This window comes from Pelophylax lessonae (assembly GCF_965119305.1).
Source record: "Pelophylax lessonae genome assembly, chromosome: 4".
Classification (NCBI taxonomy): domain Eukaryota; kingdom Metazoa; phylum Chordata; class Amphibia; order Anura; family Ranidae; genus Pelophylax; species Pelophylax lessonae.
The window spans coordinates 133916550-133940207 of record NC_138771.1 but is presented as its reverse complement, the minus strand read 5'-3'; the positions used below and the strand labels follow the sequence as shown (position 1 = coordinate 133940207).

The window sequence follows — 23658 nt, the reverse complement described above, 5'->3', positions numbered from 1 at the left end:
CCTGTTAATCCAGAAGGTTCTAAAAACGGTTCTCCAGCTCTAGATCCACTATTTCAAAATGGATTAGACAGGTTCTACAAAAAAACTGAAACGGGGGAGGGGGGTAGAGTGGCTGTTTAATGCCCCAAACCCCCCCCCCCCATTTTGTGTTTTCTCTTGTTGGGCTGGTTCACCTAATATGCTCCTGTTTGTGGCACTCGGTCCTTAGTTTGAACTGCTTTTATGTGCCCCTAGGAGTCCATTGAAGGGCACTGCTCCCTTCCTTCATTAGTCATCTTTCCACTTTGGCCTGTTTGCTAAACTGAGAATGTGGGAGGAGCATTAGCGTCTTTGCTGATCTCCTATAGCTAGTAAGGACCTGAAAGTGACGTGGATTATATCACTTCCGGTTTTGTCTGTCACTTTCCCTGGCCACTGATGGAGCACAATCTGTGCTTGATTTAGCTTTGGTGGCGTGCAGAGGAGACATTGCAGGTCTCGCTAAAAAGAACCTGTCACTAAAAATATGCTATCGCACAGGGGACTGTCCCCTACGTGATAGCAAAAGTTCAGTTAAAGAAAAATGTTGAGCCCCAACACCCACGTTGCATGCACTTACAAACGTAAATGCATGCATTTGGGAGACTGTACAAAATCTACAATTGTGCTACCCATGTTGCAAATTGCCACACGCCAAGTGAAAGCAATCATTTTAACATCATAATTAACTTTATCTCTAAACTGATAACCTATTGTTTGATAATAATGCCGTCAGATAGCAGCCATCTGAGCATTTAAGTTACTATTAAAGGTGCCAATCCTCAAATTGTTACATAGAATTTATTGAGAGGTTGGGAAGGAAGGATTTTCCGGCACATAAATTTTTCTTAGAAAAAATTTCAATTTTATTCAAATAACATAACACAGAGAGCAAACACACAAAACATAAAACAAAACAGAAACAAAATTGTTGATTAAAAAGTTGACTGGAGCCAAAATGGGTTATCCAGTCAGGAATAGATAACATACAGCAGTTCTATTTGATGTGGTCATACATATATTCATATTCTTAGTCACTTGACGCGACTACATGTACATATTTGTATACTTAGAAGCATGATGACAGAAATTAGTAGTATGCTTGATCAGGTTGCTCTACATGTTTCGCCTCATAAAGAGGCTTCGTCTGGAGCCTGCTTGTGATCAAAGAAAAAGGTTCTGTGAAATTGATCTGCAGGATAACTGTCACCGCAGACAAATGGTAATGAATAACGAAGGGACAATCATGGATAGGTACAGAACTCGGTGTATATATATAGAGAGATGATTAGCCCAGGGGTAGTAGAGCCTGGGGGCCACCAAACAAATTGTACTATGGAAGCATCTCTCCATATATCACATGGAGGAAGGCCATGTGGGTATGGCACCAGGTGTTAGTATATCACAGTCCTTGCAATGGTTCTGTCCTATAGTTCCATGAAGTCTCCTCCGGATGGGGAACCGCCGCCATGAGGTTCCCCATCCGGAGGAGACTTCATGGAACTATAGGACAGAACCATTGCAAGGACTGTGATATACTAACACCTGGTGGCATACCCACATGGCCTTCCTCCATGTGATATATGGAGAGATGCTTCCATAGTACAATTTGTTTGGTGGCCCCCAGGCTCTACTACCCCTGGGCTAATCATCTCTCTATATATATACCGAGTTCTGTACCTATCCATGATTGTCCCTTCGTTATTCATTACCATTTGTCTGCGGTGACAGTTATCCTGCAGATCAATTTCACAGAACCTTTTTCTTTGATCACAAGCAGGCTCCAGACGAAGCCTCTTTATGAGGCGAAACATGTAGAGCAACCTGATCAAGCATACTACTAATTTCTGTCATCATGCTTCTAAGTATACAAATATGTACATGTAGTCGCGTCAAGTGACTAAGAATATGAATATATGTATGACCACATCAAATAGAACTGCTGTATGTTATCTATTCCTGACTGGATAACCCATTTTGGCTCCAGTCAACTTTTTAATCAACAATTTTGTTTCTGTTTTGTTTTATGTTTTGTGTGTTTGCTCTCTGTGTTATGTTATTTGAATAAAATTGAAATTTTTTCTAAGAAAAATTTATGTGCCGGAAAATCCTTCCTAAACTGATAACCTGTAGAAGCGTTTAAAGTGTTGCATATGGACTCTTTGGCTACTGACATTTGATGCGGTTTCATTAGCCCTTACCCCACTCCTCCTTCCCATCTCTCTAATACATCCTTGTGCCAAAGAAGTTAGGATGTATGGCAGAACTAACAGGTATTTTTTGCATGTAACAGATGGAACAAAACACTTTAATGATATAATTCGTAGACCAAAAGTGAGGTGATAAGTTAAGTTTTTAGCGTTTGTTTACACTTTAACAAATATATTCAGTATAGCACCATGTACTTTTTTCAATTACAGGTATAACTGTAATCGCTACAATGAGGATGATGCAAAGGCTGCTCGAGATGCACAAGAGGTGAATATATACAAAGTGCTAGATGTGCTGTTTGTTGACACTTCATATTCTTGCCTTGGATGAAAAAAGTATGCCAAATAATGGGATTAAGGTCTGGGGAGTTTCCTTGCCAAGAACCCAAAATGTCAATGTTTTGTTCCCCAAGTCACTTAGTTGTTACTTTTGCCTTATGGTAAGGCGGAGCATTATGCTAGAAAAGACATTGTTCTTCACCAAACTGTTTATGGATGGTTAGGAGAAGTTGCTTTCTGAGGATGTTTTTGTACCATTCTTTATTCATGGCTGCGTTCTTAGGCAAAATTGTGAGTGAGCCCACTCCCTTGGCTGAGAAGCAATCTTCTCAAACAAATGGTTTTAGGATGCTTTACTGTTGGCATGACACAGGACTGATAGTAGCGCTCACCTTTTCTTCTCCGGACAAGGTTTTTTTCCGGATGCCGCAAATCGAAAAGTGGATTTATCAGAGAACACTACTTTACCCCAGTTCTCTGAAGTCCGAACCCTGTACCCTTTGCAGAATATCAGTCCTTCCGCCCTTCCTGACACCAGGTCTCCAGATGCCCTCTGCCTGGTGCCATTCCTGAGCCCCGATCCTGCAACTGAATCAACTGTAGGAGACGATACTGGCGCTTGCTAGACTTTCTTGGGCGCCCTGAAGCCGCCTTCACAAATGCAGTGGAATTGTTTATGGGCTGAAGTTTATTTTCATGGCGAAGAGCGACTTTGCAATTGCAATTCATATAATAACATTCTGGCGTATATGCAAATTGCAATCATAAAAACTTAGTCAGCAGACTTTGTGAAAATTAATATTTATCATTCTCAAAACTATTGGCCACATACTGTATATGTCCACTGGTACACTTTGTAAGAATGAAAACAATTTACAGATCAAACTCTTGCCCAATTTTGCATAGATTTTTCTGCAGTGATCACTTGTTCCCTTTTTCTACCGTGTGCAGCGTTCCAGAGCAGCGTTACAGAGATACTTATTCTACTGCAATCGCTACATGAACCACATGCAGAGCCTGCGATTTGAGCACAAGCTGTATGCCCAAGTCAAACAGAAAATGGAAGAGATGCAGCAGCACAACATGTCATGGATTGAAGTGCAGTTTCTTAAAAAGGCAGTGGATGTGTTGTGCCAGTGCCGCTCCACACTCATGTATACTTATGTCTTTGCATTCTACCTCAAGAAGAACAACCAGTCAATTATCTTTGAGGTAAGCAGTAGTCCTATTTAACAAACCAGTTGTAAGAAATATTATCAAGTAGTTTGCTCTAATTTTCTTATGCAGGTCACGTGCGGAAATATAAATTCTTAAATTGTGACTTGACTTTCACTTGTTTGTTTCTTTCTTAGATTCTGACATCTGTGATTGTGTGCAATGTTGGATGAGATATACCCCCCCCCCCCCCCCTTTCTGGCCAGGCTATTTTTTTTTTTTTGTGCTACACTGCACTGAATTACTTTAACTGACAATTGCACAGTCATGCAATGCTGTACCCAAATAAAATTTGTAATTTTGGTCCCACAAATAGAGCTTTCTTTTGATATATTGATCACCGATACGTTTATTTTTTGCGCTACAAACAAAAAAAGCCTGATCATTTTGGGGGGTATATATATATATATATATATATATATATATATATATATATATATATATATATATATATATATATAATATATTTTACTTTCTGCTATAAAGCAATCAAAGGGTTAACTGTGTGCCTAGCCAGTGTTTTTGTGTAAACTGTGCTGCTTTTACTAAGGGAAGTGATGGATTTTAGCAGGGACACTAAATCCATCACATTCCCCCTGGGAGAATGGAGCTCTGCCTTGTAGGGCAGCGTACTCCCCCTGGGTGGAAATGCAGAATCATTTATTCCTACAATTAATAAATTGTTTCATGCACTGTACTTTCCTATTACTTTCCTATCCTCTGAAGTCAGTGCCATCTTTTATTAACTGACCTCACCTTTGCTAATACTGCCAACAGGGATAATCTTTTGCATGATGCCAGCCTACAGCACAAATGTTTGTGATAATCTAAGTGCCTGTTCATACCACATGTATTTGACATTAGTAAATACAGTACTAATGCATGGACAAATCCAAAAGCCTGTATTGCCACCATTTACACCAATGCGCTGTGTTGGTGTGTGCTGCAAAAAACAAGGCAAGTGACATTTTATCGCTCTGCAGCACATTGTACCTCATTCCAGTGTGCTTCAGTGAAAGAGAAACCTAAAAATACTGTACACCACAAACCTTGCAGAAAGCCCACTGTAGCACATGCAAAAAATACTTCACAGCCCACATTGCTAGTGCATATGTGTGGACATGCACGTTATGACACTGAGTGCCATTAAATATCACACCAGAACCTTAATGGGACTTCCCACTATTGCTCTGCAGTAATGTGTTACTCTTTGCTTTCATTGTGCACCTTGCCAAGGGACGTGGATGGCAGCGCACCACAGTGCATAATAACGCAGTGGTGCACTCCCAAGGGACACGCGTCCCTTGGCAAGGTGCATTGGGGTGTTTTTTTTACAATTGAGTGAATTGTAGTGCACCACATTATAAAAAGTAGCATGGACACTTTTAAATAGACTGCACTAACACAACACGTGGTATTACAGTGCAGTAGTGTGAGCCTGTGCTTACTATGAGCAATAAGGGATGGGGCAAAACTCAGCATTTAAATACAAAGTGGAGCCCCCTTTGTTTGAGCAATTTACATCATATGCTTAGTTTAAATCTGCTGTGGTAATAAAGCGGAATTATAGGCCGCATTTTTTTTCTCTTTCAGAATTTCAGGTGTGTATACAAAACTTACCCCTCCTGAAGAAGTTTTCCATTGCCAGATAGCTGTGTCCTTAAAAATAAAATCTTTTGTTTACTCCTGTTGTTGTTTGGGCCAGTTGCCTCCATGAGAGCTACTTACACTAGTGTCGCTTGTATGCCCCTCCTTCCCTTTGCCAATTCACGGAATGCCCTGTATTCTGTCACCCACGTGTTGTCATCCAGGGACCTGAACTACAGCAAAAGTAGTATTATCCAGCCTAGACACAAGCAGTTCTTTTTAAGGTCACACTTAAAGTAGTAGATTGATTGGTGCTGGAACTTTAGATAGGTTTACTTGGGTACTAATTGATCTATTTGACAAAAATGTAATGGTGGTATCCCAATGTGGCGTCTAGGTGGTGGGTGGGTGTAGCAATGGCCTTGGACTGTAGAAATGATGTTTAAGTGTAAAAATCGAAGCACACCAGCTGCCTGGCAATGGAATACACCTCAGGAAAGAACTTTTATGTACACACATGAAATAAAGAAAAAAAAAACACTCCACCTGGAGTTCTGCTTTAACCTGCTTTACCACTATGCACGGCAAAAACAAAGCAAGTCTGCTGGAATTTCTTAGGTATAATGAATTTCTTCATCCCCAACAGAGTCTTTTTAAACTCTTTATTTTATATTAGCATCCTTTTTTTTTCAGATATATATAACATTCATAATTAAATATAAAAGACTAATAAATTTGGCATGCAAGTTTCTGCATAAAGACAACCTATCTATATACCTATGTAAGGGCACCCTTAAAGCCCAACCCCCAGAATATCAGAAAAAGTATCCTTGCGTTTGGGCCCCTGGTACTGCAAAAGTTTTCATGCCTAGGGATAGTGGAATAAGGAGAAATAAACACCCTATTCCTCACCCTGTTCCCCACAACTGTCTCTGTAAGCTGTAACTAGCCATGGTCACACTCCAGCCTCCTCAACATACATTTAGGGGTAATTATGTCAAGTCACTCTTCAAAACCTGGAGATTCGGGCAGAGGAGAGCACTAAAGTGGGCAGACAGATAAGTGACATCTTGTGCTCCACCTCCCTGGAACTAATGAACATTAAATCATTGCAGTGCATGGTGGAAGCCCACTGCAAGGGTTAATTTCAGGTACTCCTGGACTTGGGACTTAACATGTTAACCACTTTTGGACCAGATGGTTTTACCCCATTAATGAACAGGCCATTTTTTTGCAATACGACACTGTTACTTTAACTGACAATTGCACGGTCATGCGACGTTGTACCAAATAAAATTTATGTCCTCTTTCCCACAAATAGAGCTTTCTTTTGGGGGTATTTGATCACCTCTGCGATTTTTTTTTTTTTTTTTTTTTTTTTTTTGCGCTATAAACAAAGAGCAACAATTCTATAACAAAAAAAAAAAAAAAAAAAATATATATATATATATATATATATATATATATATATATATATATATATATATATATATATATATATATATATATATATATATATATATATATATATATATATAAATTTTACTTTCTGCTATAAAACGCAGCCAATAAAAAAAAAAAATGTAAAAATCAAATTTTTTCATCATTGTAGGCCAATATGTATTCTGCTACATATTTTTGGTAAACATCCCAATAAGTGTATATTAATTGGTTTGCGCAAAAGTTATCGTGTCTTCAAACTAGGGGATAGATTTATGGCATTTGTATTTATTTTCTTACTAGTAATGGTGGCAATCAGCGATTTTTAGCGGGACTGCAACATTGCGGAGGACAGAACGGACACCTGACACTTTTGAGGGGACCAGCGACATTGCTACAGTAATCAGTTCTAAAAATATACACGGTTACTGTAATAATGACATGGGCAGGGAAAGGGGTTTTACGCGTTAACCACTTATCGACCAGCCACCGCACATATACTGCGTCAGGTCACCTCTATTGCGCAAAATGATGTACCTGTACGTCATTTCGTGCAATAGCCAGTGGGGGCGTGCGCGCTGTTTGGCCAGAGGGCGAGCCAATCAGTGGGTCCGGAGGATGCGATGTCCACCCGCGATCGCTCCCCAATATACACAGAACACCGGTATGCCTATGTAAACAAGGCAGACAGCCGTTTTGTCACAGATCAAAGGGTTATGTGTGTTCCTAGGGGGTGTTTACTCACTGTGTGGGGGATGGACCCACTGGATGAACATAGAGATCGCATCCTCCGGACCCGCTGATTGGCTCCCCCTCTGGCCAATCAGCGCACGCCCCCACTGGCTATTGCGCGAAACGCTGTACAGGTACGTAGTTTTGTGCAATAAAGCAGACCTGCCGCAGTATATGTGCTGCGGCTGGTCGACAAGTGGTTAATAACGTGTCAATGTTAAAAACACATTATTTTTGTTCATCCTTATGTACAGTTTTCCTAGATTTAGAAATAATAAAATGTATGATAGTTGGTTTATTTTGTTAAACTTTTTTTTTTTAATGTAGAATAATCAAGCTGACTTAGAGAATGCGACAGAAGTCCTGTCTGGATATTTGGAGAGGGATATTTCCCAGGATTCCCTTCAAGACATAAAGCAGAAAGTACAAGACAAGTACAGGTAATCTGGATGTGCTATTAAATGTGAATTGATGATTATCTACACTCAAAAATAAAATAAAGAAGCTGCTCATTGTAAAGCGTATCAACAGCTGAACAATAAAGCTAAAGTAACCGCGCTTCTTAATGTTTTATAAATTCAGTTCAAGCACATACAGTGGGGAAAATCATTTTTGCTTTTGTTCATCGACGGACACATCACTCAACACTATACCTACAGTTAAGTACCAAAGTGGCATTAAGTACTTTGTCGCAGGCAATCAGTTTTAATCTATTTAGTCAGGAGTAAGGACCTAGGCTCCCGACTGGGATCTTGGTCCTAGCAATTTTCCCCTTCCTTACATCTTTTTTGTTTTCTCTTGGGAGATCTACATTCAACTGCCGGGCTGGGTGACGGCTGAATAATCTAGATCCAGTGGCCCCCCCCCCCCCCCCAGCTCAGCCAGTGAGCGTGTACAGACCGCAGCTACACGCTAGGTCGGCCGCGACATAGCCTCGTGGACAGAGGCTGGCCCACGAGTTAAGTCTCGCAGGGTCGCATACAAACGGGCTTGGGTCTGAGTCGCAGCGGTCCCTTGGCGGACAACTCCCCTACTTTGGTGGCGAGGAGTTCTGTCTGGAGTGCTACCCGCACCATGGCAGGGTAAGTACAGTCCCCCCTCTCCCCCTTTGATGGTTTTCTTAGGGGTGGATGCTGGTAACCTCCAGTGACGGTCGGACCTGGGCTTCCCCCACTCCCATTCCCTCTTATCTGGACCTAGAGTCTGGTGGGGGTCCCAGGGCAGAGAATGCAACAGAGACCCCTGGGATCTCCCCCCGCTATTCCCACTCTGTAAGGGTCCTAGGATAGTGTGTCCTGCCCTGATAGTCTGGAGGGGTCCCAGTGTAGGAGACTCCTATGTGCATGCCCTGCTGTTTGCAGTGTGGGTATAGTGCAGGGGGTTCCCAGTGCAGAGACAGGTGCAGAGTGCATAGCAGAGTCCCCCCTAAACGTGTGTCCTACCTTCAGTGGGAGGTCCCCTTGCAACAATGCAGAGGGTGCAGGAAAGATCCTGGCAGTATGCTTCAGTGTTTGTACCTGATGGAGGTTATTTTCCCTTAGTCTGGCTGGTCTCCGTTTGACAGCCATGTTTGTGTAGCCGAATGATGTCACGGGACTTTTTTCCCTTAGTCTGGGAGATGCTTCAGACAACTAAAGCCTCGTGGAAATGCAGAAGCTCCTCCACTTCCTCTGTAGTTTCCTCTTCCTGTGCCTGGGACATATGAACAGGGAATAGCATCCATAATGATGCTGGATTCTCAGCGCTCCCTTGGTCGGTAGGGTGAGTCTTTGGGGGTCCCTGTTATCTCTCTCTCTGCTGATAGGTACCCTGAGCCTTGAGGGGATCCTTTGAGTGGTGCCAAAAAGATACCTTATGTACTGCAAGGTGTTCCTTTCCTTATGGAGCCTCAGGGTCACATCTCCCCCACTGACCCTCTCTTGGAGGTGGCAGGTCCCTCGGAACCCCAGCTTCCCATGGTTGCACTGACCGCGATCCTGCAGTCCTTAGTGTCCCGGGTGGAAGTGGCGTGTGGGCAAAGGCCCAGGAGGAAGCATCCCCGTCTTCCCCTGCTCAGTCTGTCTCATCTGATTCTGACCAAGATGCCGCCTTGGACGGGGCCCATCCAGGGGGCCTTAATATCACACCCCCTGATCCACCCGACAGTGAGGATGATTCCTCCATTGTCGCGCAGGTAGATGCACTAATTACTGCAGTGCGTGAGACTTTATAGATGGAGGATGTGGCTGTGTCGTTTGGTACGCTTAAGTTGCATCATACTCCAAAGGGATTTCCTTATGTGCCTTATTTTGACAGATTTTCCTGTAAGGAATGTGAACAACCAAAATTACCCTTTGTGGTCCTCCAAATGTTTTGCTGTACATTACCCTTTTAGGGAGTCACTTTTAAAAAAAGTGGACTAGTCCACCAATGGTGGACCCTCCTGTTTCCAGATTGAATAAAGCAGCCATGATCCCAGTAGAGGAATCCCCGTCCTTTAAGGACCCGGGTAACAAGAAAGTGGAGGCTGTGGCACGCAGCATGTTTAATATAGCTGGTTCGGCAGAGGTGGTGATTAGGCACGTGCTGTGTGGCTTAAGAATTGGTCTGCAGACCAAGCCTCTAAGAAAGCTCTCATTGATTTGCCCTTTCAGGGCGATGGCTTGTTTGGTGCTACCCTGGATGACGACATTAAGGGTATCACGGGAGGGAAGAGAACCTTCCTGCCACAGTTAAGAAAAAGAAAGGAGCCTTGCCGCAGATGGGGACCCCCCTCCTGAGCCCATAGAAAATTCTTTCTTCTGGGATGGAGAATAGGGGAAACAGATCTTTTAAATCTTCCCCGGGAGGTTCCAAGCAACCTTGGTCTTGCAAGCCTATAGCTAGCTTCCCCAGACCAGCAGACAAAACTCCTTTAGCATGAAGGTCTGCCCTCACCCATTATTGGGGTGGGGGGGACATCTTCACTGGTTTCCGGCTCCGTACACTTCCTTAAGCGTCAAAGAAATCCGCAAAGTGTTTTTTTTGGGGGGGGGGGGGGGGGGTACGCAGAAATGGGGACAAAGCTTGTACACTTCATGTTTTTTTTAGGTCCTGAGTTTTCTTGTGCGGCTTTAATTCCTGCAAACGTTCAGGTGATGTCCAAACTACCGAAGGTTCCTCCCTATCCCTGTCCAGGGAATTGATTTACCTAGGTCTGATTCTTTTTCTGACCAGGGTGGTCCTTCCTTTGCACAAACTTCAGGGACCACAGGCCGTGACTCACCGGCTGCTGTCACACAGATAATTCTCTCTCCCATTTTGCATACAGGTTCTGAGTCTGTTGGTATCCACCTTCAAGACAGTTCTGTTTCCACAGTCTTACATGAAGTTCCTTTAGCGGGTTCGGCTCCACAGGAGGATACCGACATTCGTAACAAGGTCACCGGGTCCTCTGAAAGACGCCGCAGGCGTCCAAGGGCTACGGTATGGCCAGTATCATCCTTGGCTAAGGCTTCTGCCACAGTTCCTGCGAGGAATCAAGAGCAAGGATCTTCCAATCATCCTGGTGGATGTAAACATCCCTCTGGGGCGTCCTTTCAGAGAAGACCAGTTGTCCCAAGGACTGATCTACCATCCTGCTTTACAGTCGCTGGTTTTGATGGCTTAGCTATTGAAAGCCAGGTACTGAGGGATAGAGGTCTGTCCGGATCAGTGATCTCTACTATGGTGAAGGCGAGGGAGAAGTCTTCCAGCAAGATATACCACGTACGTGGAAAGGGTACATTTCTTGGTGTGAGTCGATTGGCACTCATCCTCGATCCTTTTCTGTGGCTCGTATCTTAACCTTTCTTCAACAGGGCGATAATCAGAAGTTGGCCTTGAGTACCATCAAGGGCCAGGTGTCTACCTTGTCAATCTTCTTTCAGCGACCCCTAGCCAACGCACTCTTTAGTTCGTACCTTCATTCAGGGGGGTTGACATGTGGCCCCACCACCTGTACGGTCTCTCTTGCCGCCATAGGATTTACATTTTAGTGCTCTTGGTTCTCCAGAATCCTCCATTTGAGAATATTCAGGAGATTCCCTTGCCTATGTTATCCCAGAAGGCGACATTCTTGGTGACTATTACCTCGGCCCGCAGGGTATCGAAACTGGCTGCATTATCCTCTCGCAGTCCCCATTTGGTTGTCCATAGGGATAAAGTGGTACTTCGTCCCTGTCCATCATTCTTGCCCAAAGTTGCCTCTGACTTCCATTTGAATGAGGACATTGTGTTGCCTTCCTTGTGTCCCAAGCCAACTCATCCCAAGGAATTTGCTTTGCATACCTTGGATGTGGTTTGTGCGATTGGGGTTTATCTGTCAGCTACTGAGACCTTTTGGAGGTCAGACTTGCTTTGTGTGGTTATGGATAGACCAAAAAAAGGGCTGGCTGACTCTTCGGCTACCATCTCTAGATGGATCAGACAGACATGGCCTATTCCATTAAAGGTCAGGTTCCACCTTTCCCTGTCACAGCGCATTCTACTCGGGCGCTGAGTGCTTCTTGGGCCTTCCGTCATCATGCTTCAATATCGCAAGTTTGCAAAGCAGCCAGGTCGTCCATGCATACCTTTACAAAATTCCATAAGGTAGATACTTTGGCATCTGTGGATGCTTCTGTTGGCTGCAGAGTGTTGCAGGCTGCTGTTTAAGAGGGGCTGTTCTCTCTTGAGGAGTGTTTTTTTTTTTTTTTTAAACCTTTATTTTTCAGATGTGGCTCCTGTGACCCAGTTAAGGCTTCTTATGTTTAGCCTTGGGTTATTTTCCCCACCCATCATTTTTATTTTGCCACTGCTTTTGGACTTCCCACTAGTTATGATCATTGTAGCGCCATGTCCGGTGAAAGAAAGAAAATGGGATTTTTGTACTTACCGTAAAATCCATTTCTCTGAGTTCGATGGACACCCAGCACCCACCCCTCTATGGAGTTCTGATACTTCCAATACCGCTTGCTACAAAACTGATTACCTAGAGCAGAGAGGGTGTTATAACAGCTAAGGACGGCCCATGGGCATCGCCAGGTGTGTTTTTGTTCTGCCTAGTCCTACTCCTGGTGGAGGCAATATAACCCACTAATTATGATTTATGGAGTGCTGTGTCCGTCGAACTCCGAGAAATGGGATTTTTGTACTTGCCTTAAAATCCATTATTTGATCTCCTGCAGATTTTGTTAGTTTGCCCACAAAGAAATGAAGGGTCTATAATATAATTTTTAAGTGATAGAGACAGAATATCAAACAAAAATCAAGAAAAAAAAACATGCTGCAAATGTTATAAATTGTGTTGCAGTTCAGTGAGTAAAAAAAAATAAAATTTGATCCCCAAGCAAAACATGACTTGGTACTTGGTGAAGAAACTCTTGGTGGCAAGCACAGAAGTCCTTCATTGCCTTGGCTGTATGTTTTTTGAGTCATTGTCATGGCGAAAGACCCATCTTCAGTGTTCTGGCTGAGGAAAGAAGGTTCTCATCCAAGAGTTTACAATACATGGCCCGTCCATTGGCCCCTTAATGCAACAAATTACTTAATGCCACTTCCGTACTTGACTGTAGGTATAGTGTTCTTAGGGTCCTAGTCAGCATTTTTCTTCCTCCAAACACAAGGAGTCCCCTTCCTCAAGAAGACACATGTACAGTCATGCCAACAAACATCTGAAGGATTCAGAGAGGGATTAGGAGAAAGTGCTGTGGTCAGATGAGTCCAAAATTGTGCTTTTTGGCATTACCTTGACTCACCTTGTTTGGAGGAAGAAAAATGTGAATTATTACCCAAGGAACACCATCCTTACTGTCAAGCACGGAGGTGGAAACATGATGCTTTGGAGTTGTTTCTCTACTAAAGGTACATGCCGACTTTGCTGCATTGAGGGGCCAATAGACGGTCCATGTATTGTAAATTCTTGGATGAGAACCACCTTTCCTCCGCCAGAACACTGAAGATGGGTGATGGATGGGTCTTCCAGCATGACAATTGCCCAAAACATACCGACAAGGCAACAAAGGAGTGGCTCAAGAAGAGCACATTAACCTCCTTGGCGGTATTCCCGAGTATGGCTCGGGGTGGAATTTCAGTGCCATTAGTGTTAACCCAAAGCCACACTCTGGGTACTGCCAGGGAGAAGTCGTTGGATCCTGGAAGAGGTTACTTACTTTGTCCCCAGGATCCCGCGATGTATTCCGGCAACATACGGCGGCCGGATCTTCCGTCTGATGCTGTGTGCCCCAGCTTCCATCTCCTGCGAGTGTCGCATCGCAGGAGGGTGGAACCGGCGGCAAATTCAAATAGTAAAACACACTGATATATTGTAATCCTATTGGATTACATTACTAAAAAAAAAAAAAAAATTGACAGTAGTTTGCCCCCCCAGTGCCCTTGCCTGCAATTTTACTGTAATATATAAATATATATACTTTAACTTATTTATTTTATTTTTATGATTTTGTGTTTCAAACTTGATCATACCTGCCATGTTCTAAAGAACGCACAGTAAAAAAAAATCATATGTAAATAGTTGGTTTGGGCTGCTCATCCTTAAGAATTACATGCAAAATAATGGTACCGCTTTCAGCACCTAAAATCAGAAACAATCATACTGCCAGGGAGGTTAAGGTCATGGAGTGGCCCAGTCTCCAGACCTTAATCCTATAAAAAATGTATGGAGGGAGCTGAAACTTTGAGTTGTCAAGAGACCGCCAAGTAAGTGATTGTAAAGTCTCGTTTCTTTTTTGTTTTTTTCTATTAAAATAACTAACATGTTATACTTACCACCTCTGTGCAGTGGTTTTGCACAGAGCAGCCTGGATCCTCCTCTTCTCAAGTCCCTGGCTGGTGCTTTTGGCCCCCCATTCTTTTGAGTGCCCCCACAGCAAGCGCCCTGCTATGGGGGCACCAGAGCCTAACTGCTGCTCGGTGTATCTATTCAGACAGAGCTGCCCCCCTCTATCTCCTGATTGGCTAACTGTTTGACAGTGGTGGGACCCAATGGCGCTGCTACAATGTCTCAGCCAATCAAGAGAGTCCCGGGCAGCTGAGGCACTCGTGGACATTGCTGGATAGAGATGGGGCACAGGTAAGTATTAGGGGGACTGCTGCACACAGAAGGCATTTTTATCTTAGTGCATAGAATTCCTCTGCTTTGCCATGGGCAAGGAGCATTATCGGTTTGTGGCATTACCCTTTGGTCTTGCCTCTGCTGCTCGGATCTTCATGAAAGTGTTGGCCCCGGTGCTGGCATTGTTGGGTCAGCGGGGGATCGCAGTACTGGGGTATCTGGACGATCATCTTCTGCTAGTGGAGTCTCCGACTGCTCTAATGGACAACTAGGCGATTACTCTGCAAACTCTGAGAGAGTTCAGTTGGATTCTGAACCTTTAGAAGTCTGCTCTGGTTCCGTCCACACGCCTGGACTATCTGGGTTGGACCAGCTAGAGTGTTTCTTCCTCTGTAAAAACTCCAGAAATTGCAGGGGGCAATTCAGCTTCTGTTGCCTAGCAGACGGTCATCCCTCCCACCTTGCATGCAGGCCCTGGGCCTGATGGTGCCTACCTTCGAGGCGGTTTCGTTTGCACAGTTTCTGCAAAAAGAGATCCTGGTGAAATGGGACAGAAATATGAAAAACAATTCTCCTGCGCTCGAGTGGCGTATGATGGGGGGGGGGGGGGAATGTTTCAAGTGAACTTAAGTAGGTATGGCTTAAGGTCTTGCTGCCCCCTCAGGATCATGGGTATCCAAAACACATTAAAAAAACAACAAAAAGAACTGCTAGCAGCACGTCTTGGCTCTAAGGAAGAGTGTTTGCCCTCAAAACGTGTCAGCCTAGCCCTAGCAGACTCATGCGGTTCACTGCATGCTACCCAGCACCACACAGTGTCTTGGCTACCTTGGAGATCTTGTGTTGATCATTTGTGTGATACCCACACCTGTTTTGTGAGTATAATCTATACTTTTTACAATTTTTTAATAAACACTTTTAGTGGTAATGCATTAGGTCGGTGCACCCTTCTCTTTTTGTTTTTAAGACAATCTGATCCTGTTGAGCCGGGGTACGAGAGGGTCCCTGATCTGGTGGCTTAGTTCTCCGGCACTTCGACAGGAAAAATCCTTTCTTCCCTTGTACTGGACAGCTGTCACCATGGATGCCAGCCTGTCCGGGTGGGGGAGGTGTTCTTGGCATAGATTGTGCTCAGGGGGTCTGGACTCTGCCAGAGTCCAGACTGCCGATCAATGTACTGGAACTACGAGCGATCAGACTTTGCCTGGCTCATTGGACAATTCGTCTTCAGGGGTGTCTGGTATGTATTCAATCAGACAATGCCGTGGCCTATATCAATCACCAAAGGGGCGCAAGAAGTGCCCTGGCGGCTCGGGAAGTAGCCTGAATTCTAAGGTGGGCAGAATGATTTGTTCCAGCTCTCTGCTGTACACATTCCAGGGGTGGAAAATTGGCAAGCGGATTACCTCAGTCGACAGGTGTTGGACCGGGGGGAATTGTCACTTCATCTGCTGCTGTGTCTTCAGTGGGGTACTCCCAAGGTGGACCTATTGGCCTCTCGTCTCAACAGGAAGGTACAGAGGTTTTTGGCACGGTCTCTGGATCCTCTAGCCGATGCCACAGACACCCTAGTGGCTCCTTGGAGTCAGTATTGTCTGATTTACGCATTTCCCCCTCTAAAACTTCTGCAACGACTCCTGCGCAGGATCGAGGCAATAGGGATTCCGGTCATTCTAGTGGCTCCAGACTGGCCTTGCCGATCTGGGGTGGCTGGTCGGCGACATTCCGTGGAGACTTCCTCTCATGGAAGATCTGCTGTCCCAAGGGCCAATCTTCCATCCTGCTTTACAGTCTCTGGCTTTAACGGCTTGACTGTTGAAAGCCAGGTGCTAAAAGATAGAGGTTTGTCGGAAGCTGTTAAAAGCTAGAAAATCTAACTCTAGGAAGATCTACCATCGTACTTGGAAGACGTACATTGCGTAGTGTGAATCTCTTGGGGTTTACCCTTGCTCCTTTTGGGTGGCTTGGACATTGACTTTCCTCCAATGTGGGGTTGAGTAGCGCCTGGCCTTGAGTACCATCAAGGGCCAGGTTTCGGCCTTGGCGGTTTTCTTTCAATGACCATTGGCCACACATTCCTTGGTGCGTACCTTTATCCAGGGGGTTCGACACTTGGCTCCTCCAGTACGATCTCCATTGCCGCCGTGGGACCTCAATTCGATGCTGTCAGTTCTTCAGAAACCTCCCTTAGAAAGTCTTTGGGAAGTTCCTTTGCTTACGTTGTCCCAGAAGGTGGCCTTTTTGGTGGCTATTACTTCTGCGTGCAGGGTGTCGAGCTGGCTGCATTGTCTTGTCGTTCACCTTACCTGGTGGTTCATAGAGATAAGGAGGTACTTCGTCCCTGACTGTTCCTTCCAAAGTTCGTCTCTGATTACCATTTAAATAAAACATTGTGTTGCCTTCCCTGTGTCCCAGGCCGGAACATCCTAAGGAAATCGCCTTGCATTACCTGGATGTGGTTCGGGCAATCAGGGTGTATCCGGCAGCTACGGAATCTTTTTGGAAGTTAGAATCACTATTTGTACTCACGGAAGGACCTCAAAGGGTTGGCTGCTTCTGCTGCGACCATTTCCAGATGTTCAGACAGTGGTGCCAACGTATTCCTCCTTTCCCTGTTAAGGCACACTCTACCCGGGCGCTTAGTGCCTCCTTGGCCTTCTGTTATCAGGCGTTAGTGAAGCAGGTTTGCAAGGCGACCACCTGGTCGTCTGCGCACACTTTCACAAAGTTTTTCAAAGTTGATGTGTTGGAATCTGCGGATGCTTCCTTTTGGCCTCAAGGTTTTGCAGGCTGCTGTTTAGAGGACCTGGTCCTCCTTAAGGGTATATGGTTCTTTCAGGTGAGCTCCAGTTGTTTATGGTTGAGCTCCATATTACCTGGTTGGCTATGGTTTAGCCTTGGGAATTTTTTTCTTGCTTTTTCCACCTCATGTTTGACACTTATTTGGGACGTCCGAACGGTGAAGAAGATAAGGAGCTGTGTCCATCAATGAATGATGGAGAAAATGGGATTTTTGACTTACCGTAAAATCCATTTCACTGATGTTCATACAGAGACACAGCACCCACCCCTATATGGAGTTGGTTTTCTTCTGACACTGAAACAAATCTGGCTATAAATGAGTGGGGGGTATACCCCACTGGGACTGCCCATAGGCATAGTCAAGTTTTTTTCCTGCCTAGTGTCCTACTCATGTAGGGGGCAACATAACCCAATGATGAAGATGAGGAGCTTTCCGTCAAACATCAGAGAAATGGAAAAATTCCATTTTACGACTGTCACAAATGAAAGCGGCCCCTCATACATGCCTGTGCCCCAGATCTTCCCCCCATGTCATGTAAAGCAGCCTCAGAACTAGCCTCTCTATGCAACAGGCATCAGAATTACCCCCATTGTAAAGCAGCTTCCATACCCCCCCTCTCTCAATGAGCTAAATGTGTATCAAACAAAAGGTGTTTATTTTCTTAGGCTAGGGTTCACAATAGTTCAGTGCAATTATGTGGTACAGGAACCATTTCCAAAATTGCTGAGTCACATTGGTGTGAACAAGCACGATTGAGAACAATGTGATTTCCATTGTCGTGTGATGCTGTGCAATTCAAGTCGCATTTGAAATCACACTAGAGTGAACCAGGCCTTACAGTTTATTTTCTTTCCTGAGCAGAAAAGTCGGTCACCTGCCATTCCCTGCATAGTGGGGCCCTGGCTTTCTTTGGGGAAGTGGTGATCTGGCACTCCCACTGTGCGTCACAGCCTGAACCTTCAAATCAGCAGGAAGAATACGCTTTTCTGATTGCAGACCTACAGGTCTGTCTCAGTAGGGGACATGTCAGACCTATGTAGAGAGTTCAGTGCTTCCTATTCGTGAGCAAAGGTCCCACCATGCAGCTGCTGGCAGGGGGACAGGCTTTTCTGTTCGGACAGTAGCTGCTTCAGAAAAAGTGGAAATTCACTCAATCAACATTGAATTTTTTTAATCGTCCTGCTGCTAGCATTAATAAATAGATAGGAGTGTATATTATATTGTGTACTTCCTTTACCTGGTTTCTTGCCTAGGCAGATGATTTTATACATCCCAAGAGTCTTCTGGGGGGGGGGGGGGGAGTTTTCTCAGCTAAGCACACTTTCCTGCATACATGCCTGACCCGAGGGCAGATAGATTCCAAGAAGTAAATGCTACATGAATCATCTGCCCTTACACAAGATTGCCAAGGCCAGAAATGCTGGTGGGGTGTTCTTCAAATGATTTTGCAACAAAATAAAGCATGGCGATATGGATGGAGGCGTTTGCTTTAAAATATTAAAAATTAAGTACATTGTGTTTTTGGTTTATGGCGCTTAGATGCAATGAAGATCCGCTTTAAAGTGGAACTTTACCCTTTCAATCAACATTTACTATTTTGAATGATTATGCTGCTAGCATTAGTAAATAAAGTATATCCTATTTACTTGTGTTAAACTTTGTTTACATTTCTGCAGTTACTTCCTGGTTTCCAGGCCAATGCAAATGATGCCATACATCCCAGATGTCTTGAGGGAGGGGCTTTCCTAGCTAAGCACACACTCCACTCCTGCCTGCATGTATGAGCTAAGGGCAGATGGATTCCAGGAAGTAAATGCTACACGAATCATCTGTTCTTAAGATGGCCCGTTAAGTTGGTGTTTTTCAAAATGATTTTCTAAACAAAATAAAGCATAGAGATATTGATGGGCGTGTTTGTTTCGAATATTAAAAATGAACTAAAAGAGATGTATGGCTTTTTTCCCCCCAATCATACTTACCTAAGTGGATGCAGCATTGGTCCCCTGGCACTTCTGCACTGAGAACCAAGCAATCGAACACCGCTGATCGCCCACTTCTGTCAGCTCCCCGAGCAGAGAGCTGCTGCCTGTTAGTCAGCAGCTCTCTGCACTGCCTCCTCCTCGCTCATTGGAGCACTGGGCTGTGCAGGTGTCGGAAGCAGCCGGCTCAGGCTCTTAGCAGCTCGCTGAGAGGCTGAGCTGGGTGTCTGTCCAGGCACCTGGCGGATCCTGACTTCGTGGTCGTGATTAGGGATAGACCGATATGCACTTTCCCTGATATATCGGTATCGGCCCCGGAACTGGCCGATATTGCCAATATTTTTGTGACGTCATTCTGCCCTCTTAGGCCGTCTCCCTCACCTTGGACAGCCTCGTCTGGAGTCAGGACTATTCTCGCGGGAGTGCATCACAGCCATACACCCACCCACAGCAGCCCGTTGCCAGCCACACATCCACAGGCACTGTACCAGCGAGCCAGCCACCCACAGGCCCTGTACCAGCCAGCCACCCACAGCCCTTTTGCCAGACAGCCAGCCACCCACAGACATGGTGCCAGACAGCCCGCCGCCCACAGGCCCTGTGCCAGCCCGCCACCTACCACAGGGTGCCAGCCAGCCACCCACCATAGGGTGCCAGCAAGCCAGCCATTAAGCATTAAACAAAAATTAACATGTTCAGTACTAGATTTGTGTCAAAAATTTTCTTTATTTTTCAAACCCTTAAATGTACAAAGTATCGGCCGATACCGATATGTTGTGACCAAAATATCGGTATCGGCCCTGAAAAAATCATATCGGTCTAACCCTAGTCGTGATGACGCGGTACCTGGACTGACATCTGTGACGTCAGCAGAGAACAGACTTCAGCCTGCTGTCTGCTAAAAACGGGTCACAGGAATGCAGAATGAACTGCACTCCTGTTATGCATAGGAGATGTACAGCCAAAATTGTGGGAACAAAAATAAATATAGCGTATACAATTTGCGACACAAGTCATTTTGTGAATATTATTAAAAATGACCTTTCCTTTTCAATCTGCAGCGCTGTCCTTTTCTGTTAAATGCAATGCAATATGGCTACCTGCAACCAAAAGGTAATTTTTGGTGAGCTGTTCCCAATAAGAAATCTAAAGGGATGCAGACTCATTCCTCATTAGAGCCCGGCAAGTGCAGCAGCTGATTGATAATTATGAAACCACTCCCATTAGATTAACTTTCCACATGTACACAGGCAAACAAACACGGATTATTTAGAATAAGAAAAGGTAGGAATCTGCAACAGTTTGTTAAAGTCCTTGTATTGTACATAGATCACCCGGAGGGGAATATTTTATTTATTTTTTTTTTTTTTTCCTCAACAAAAGTGGAGTTACTCTTTAAACTCTTGCCTACCGGGACAATTCTGACACTTCTTACACACATAAAAATATATATATTTTTTTTGTTGCTAGAAAACCACTTAGAATGCTCAAACATATATATTTTTTAGCAAAGGCTCTATAAAATAAAATGGGTTTTGCAATTTTTTTGTCGCACGGTATTTGCACAGAAAAAATACACTTTTTTTTGCACACAAACTCAATATAATACCCCATTTTTTGTTAAAATGTAAAAGACTGTTATGCTGAGTAAAAAGATAACCTGTCACGCTTAAAGATTTGCACCATTCCATGATTGGATGCAAACTACGGTATTTACCATGGTCTAAGCAATTATGCATGGTCTAAGCTTTAAAATTTTATATAAAACAGGTTACCTAGAGTTAGAGGAGGCCTGGCACTAGACTTTTTGCTCTTGCTTGGACTTTCGCGACAATACCTCGTGTGGTGCGATCACCATTTACATATGCGTGTGGGAATTACATATTCATTCGCATGTACGCATAAGCATGGGGGACTGGGGTGCTTTAATCTAAAACTTTTTTTTTTCTTTTTTTTTTTTTATTTTTCAACTTTATAACTAATGATAAACACCACTTCTGCCTAAAACCGAATCGCCAGGTGAAAATTCTGCTACCAGAATGATGCGTGTCGCTGCAGGCATCATCCCGGTATAACCACTACAAGCGGAGGACGTCATGATGTTTTATGGATGTTATTTGAGTCTTCGTCAGACTGCACAGATCACAGCACAAATGTAGAGAGCCAATTGGAGTGAGTCTGTAGCGTTTGGTTAACGTGATGACCAAATACAGTGACCACTGATGTAAACATTGCTTTCTCTTATCTTGCCCATTAACCACTTCAGCTCTTTGTGTATGATTTGTACATGTATTTATGCCCTGTATCTAGTGCACAATTACCAAGATCCATGTTTTAACCACTTTAATACCAGTGTTTTCACTCATTTCCAAAACATTGTGATGAAAGTTAGATGTTCTTGAGGGTGTATACAAAACAGGGCCATTTTGGGGGGGCTGTTTATACTGTCTTGGCATTTTTGATGATTTATAACAATGTAATGGAAAGAGACAACTAGCACTTTAAGAACAAGATGCACAATTAAAGCCTTTATACTACTTTTGTGACTTTTTTTTTTTTAAACGGTATTTCAGTATTAACCTCTTTTTTGTTCTTGCTTTTTTCAGATACTGTGAGAGTAGGAGGCGGGTTCTGCTGCTTCATGTGCACGAAGGTTATGAAAAGGACTTGTGGGAATATATTGAGGACTGAGCCGTTTCCACAGACCAACCTCTGTTGCCACCTGACACTAGATTTCAATGCCCATTAAAATGCAAATATGCGCCCTGAGGCCGACCCTGCACATTTTGCCGTCTCCCCTTTACCTCTCTTGCTTTCATTTCTTGCGCTCCTGCCAGACTTTTGGTTTATTTTTATTCATTTTTTTTTTTTTTGGTTTAAGTAAATTATATTGTGATAATAAAAGGAAAGCAGCTAGCAGAGGCAATGGTTTGACAGTGATGTAGGCATGTTTAACCCTCTAGCACATAGTGACTGGCAAAGCCTTGATTTTCTTGGCAAAATGTCTGACAAAAATAATGCTGGTCCCTATTATTGCTAAGGTGTTAAAGTGTGTACAGCTCCTCGGCTATTTGCAATGCTTTTTCTTAACTGGCTTGCCATAATCAAGCTGATTTCTCTTCCACTGCCCTCTACAGAAAGGCAGACCTCCCTTCCACTTCCTTCCCAGATGTCCTTTCAACCTATCTCCTCTTCTGTCCTGCGTTATACAAGTCTTTTGTCTTGCCACTGTTTAGCCATCCTCTTTACCTATTGTCTTCAGATTATTCCCGACATCTTTTCTTACCCTGGGTTGGAGCTGAACAGCTTTGAAAATTTGAAAAAAAAAATAGAAGAAAAATAAAAAAATAGCTTTGTACATGACTTTTAAAAACAAAACAAGATTAAACTGAACAGAAGACAGCAGTATTTTTCAAACCTGTAAATAGTGCATCTGCATGAGCAGGGAGGAGGTGGGACGCACGGTGTTTGCATCATGTTTAAGTACAAACAGAAAAAAAAAAAAATATTTATTCTTTCTTGATGATTGCTGGTTCTGGTTGTGCTGTTTATTCCTCAGATCTTGTAGAGTGGACACAGCGTAGCTTTTTAGTGGATGATAAGTCCCTGAAATCACTGTGCACAATACAAGATTACCAAGTGCCATTCACATTGACAAACTGTGTTATACTTGGATTTTTAAATGTCTGTGCAGACAGAAGACCACAACATATAGAGTATTGATCACATTCAGCAGCGCACAGCTTCAACAAAACAATCCATCTTTTTGCCATTCTAACTGCAAGGAGCGACTTCAAGCTGCAGCTTGTGCACTGAACTTGGCCAGGTTGGCTGAAGCAGAAATTTATACACAAAAGAGGCTTTGTACAGAAGAATGGATACCTGCTCTACATTAGGAGTCTATTCATTTTTACTTCTCTATTGAATGATTGGAGTGTTTGGGGGGGAATGTTTGGGTTTTTTTTTTTTTTTCTTCTTATAAAGCTGCAGCTCTGTAAAAGTTTGAAGAGGTGTTGTATAGATAAGCATAATATACATACTTTTTTGCAATAAGGATTGAAGAAATATTTGAGAAACATGAAGAGTGATACAGCAAGACAAAAAAAAAAAATACGTGTTTTTTTTTTTAAATCATAGCAAGTTTTGTGGCTGTGATGGCAAAAATTATCTTTTGTGCAGTATTTGAAAAGCACTTATACAAAGCTGGGATGTTGGCAATTGGTTGGAATATTAGCAGAACCTCCATATATCTCAGACCTGGTCATCTGCTTGGAAAATGATACGGCAATGTAACTAGACAAAATAATTTTCAATGCTGCGCATTACTGCACTGCCTTTTAAAAA

The 23658-nt window shown here is 43.7% G+C and overlaps 1 protein-coding gene across 1 annotated transcript in view; it reads left to right on the top strand.

Moving 5' to 3' along the window:
* Positions 1-22842, top strand: part of ARIH1 (ariadne RBR E3 ubiquitin protein ligase 1) — a 138195-nt gene extending 115353 nt beyond the window's left edge. Inside the window, exons 11-14 of the mRNA XM_082256825.1 lie at positions 2439-2496; positions 3459-3719; positions 7809-7921; positions 21921-22842. Coding sequence (XP_082112951.1) covers positions 2439-2496; positions 3459-3719; positions 7809-7921; positions 21921-22005 — 517 coding nt within the window. The 3' untranslated portion in view covers positions 22006-22842. The remainder of the gene's footprint in view (positions 1-2438; positions 2497-3458; positions 3720-7808; positions 7922-21920) is intronic.
* The last annotated feature ends 816 nt before the right edge of the window (positions 22843-23658 follow it).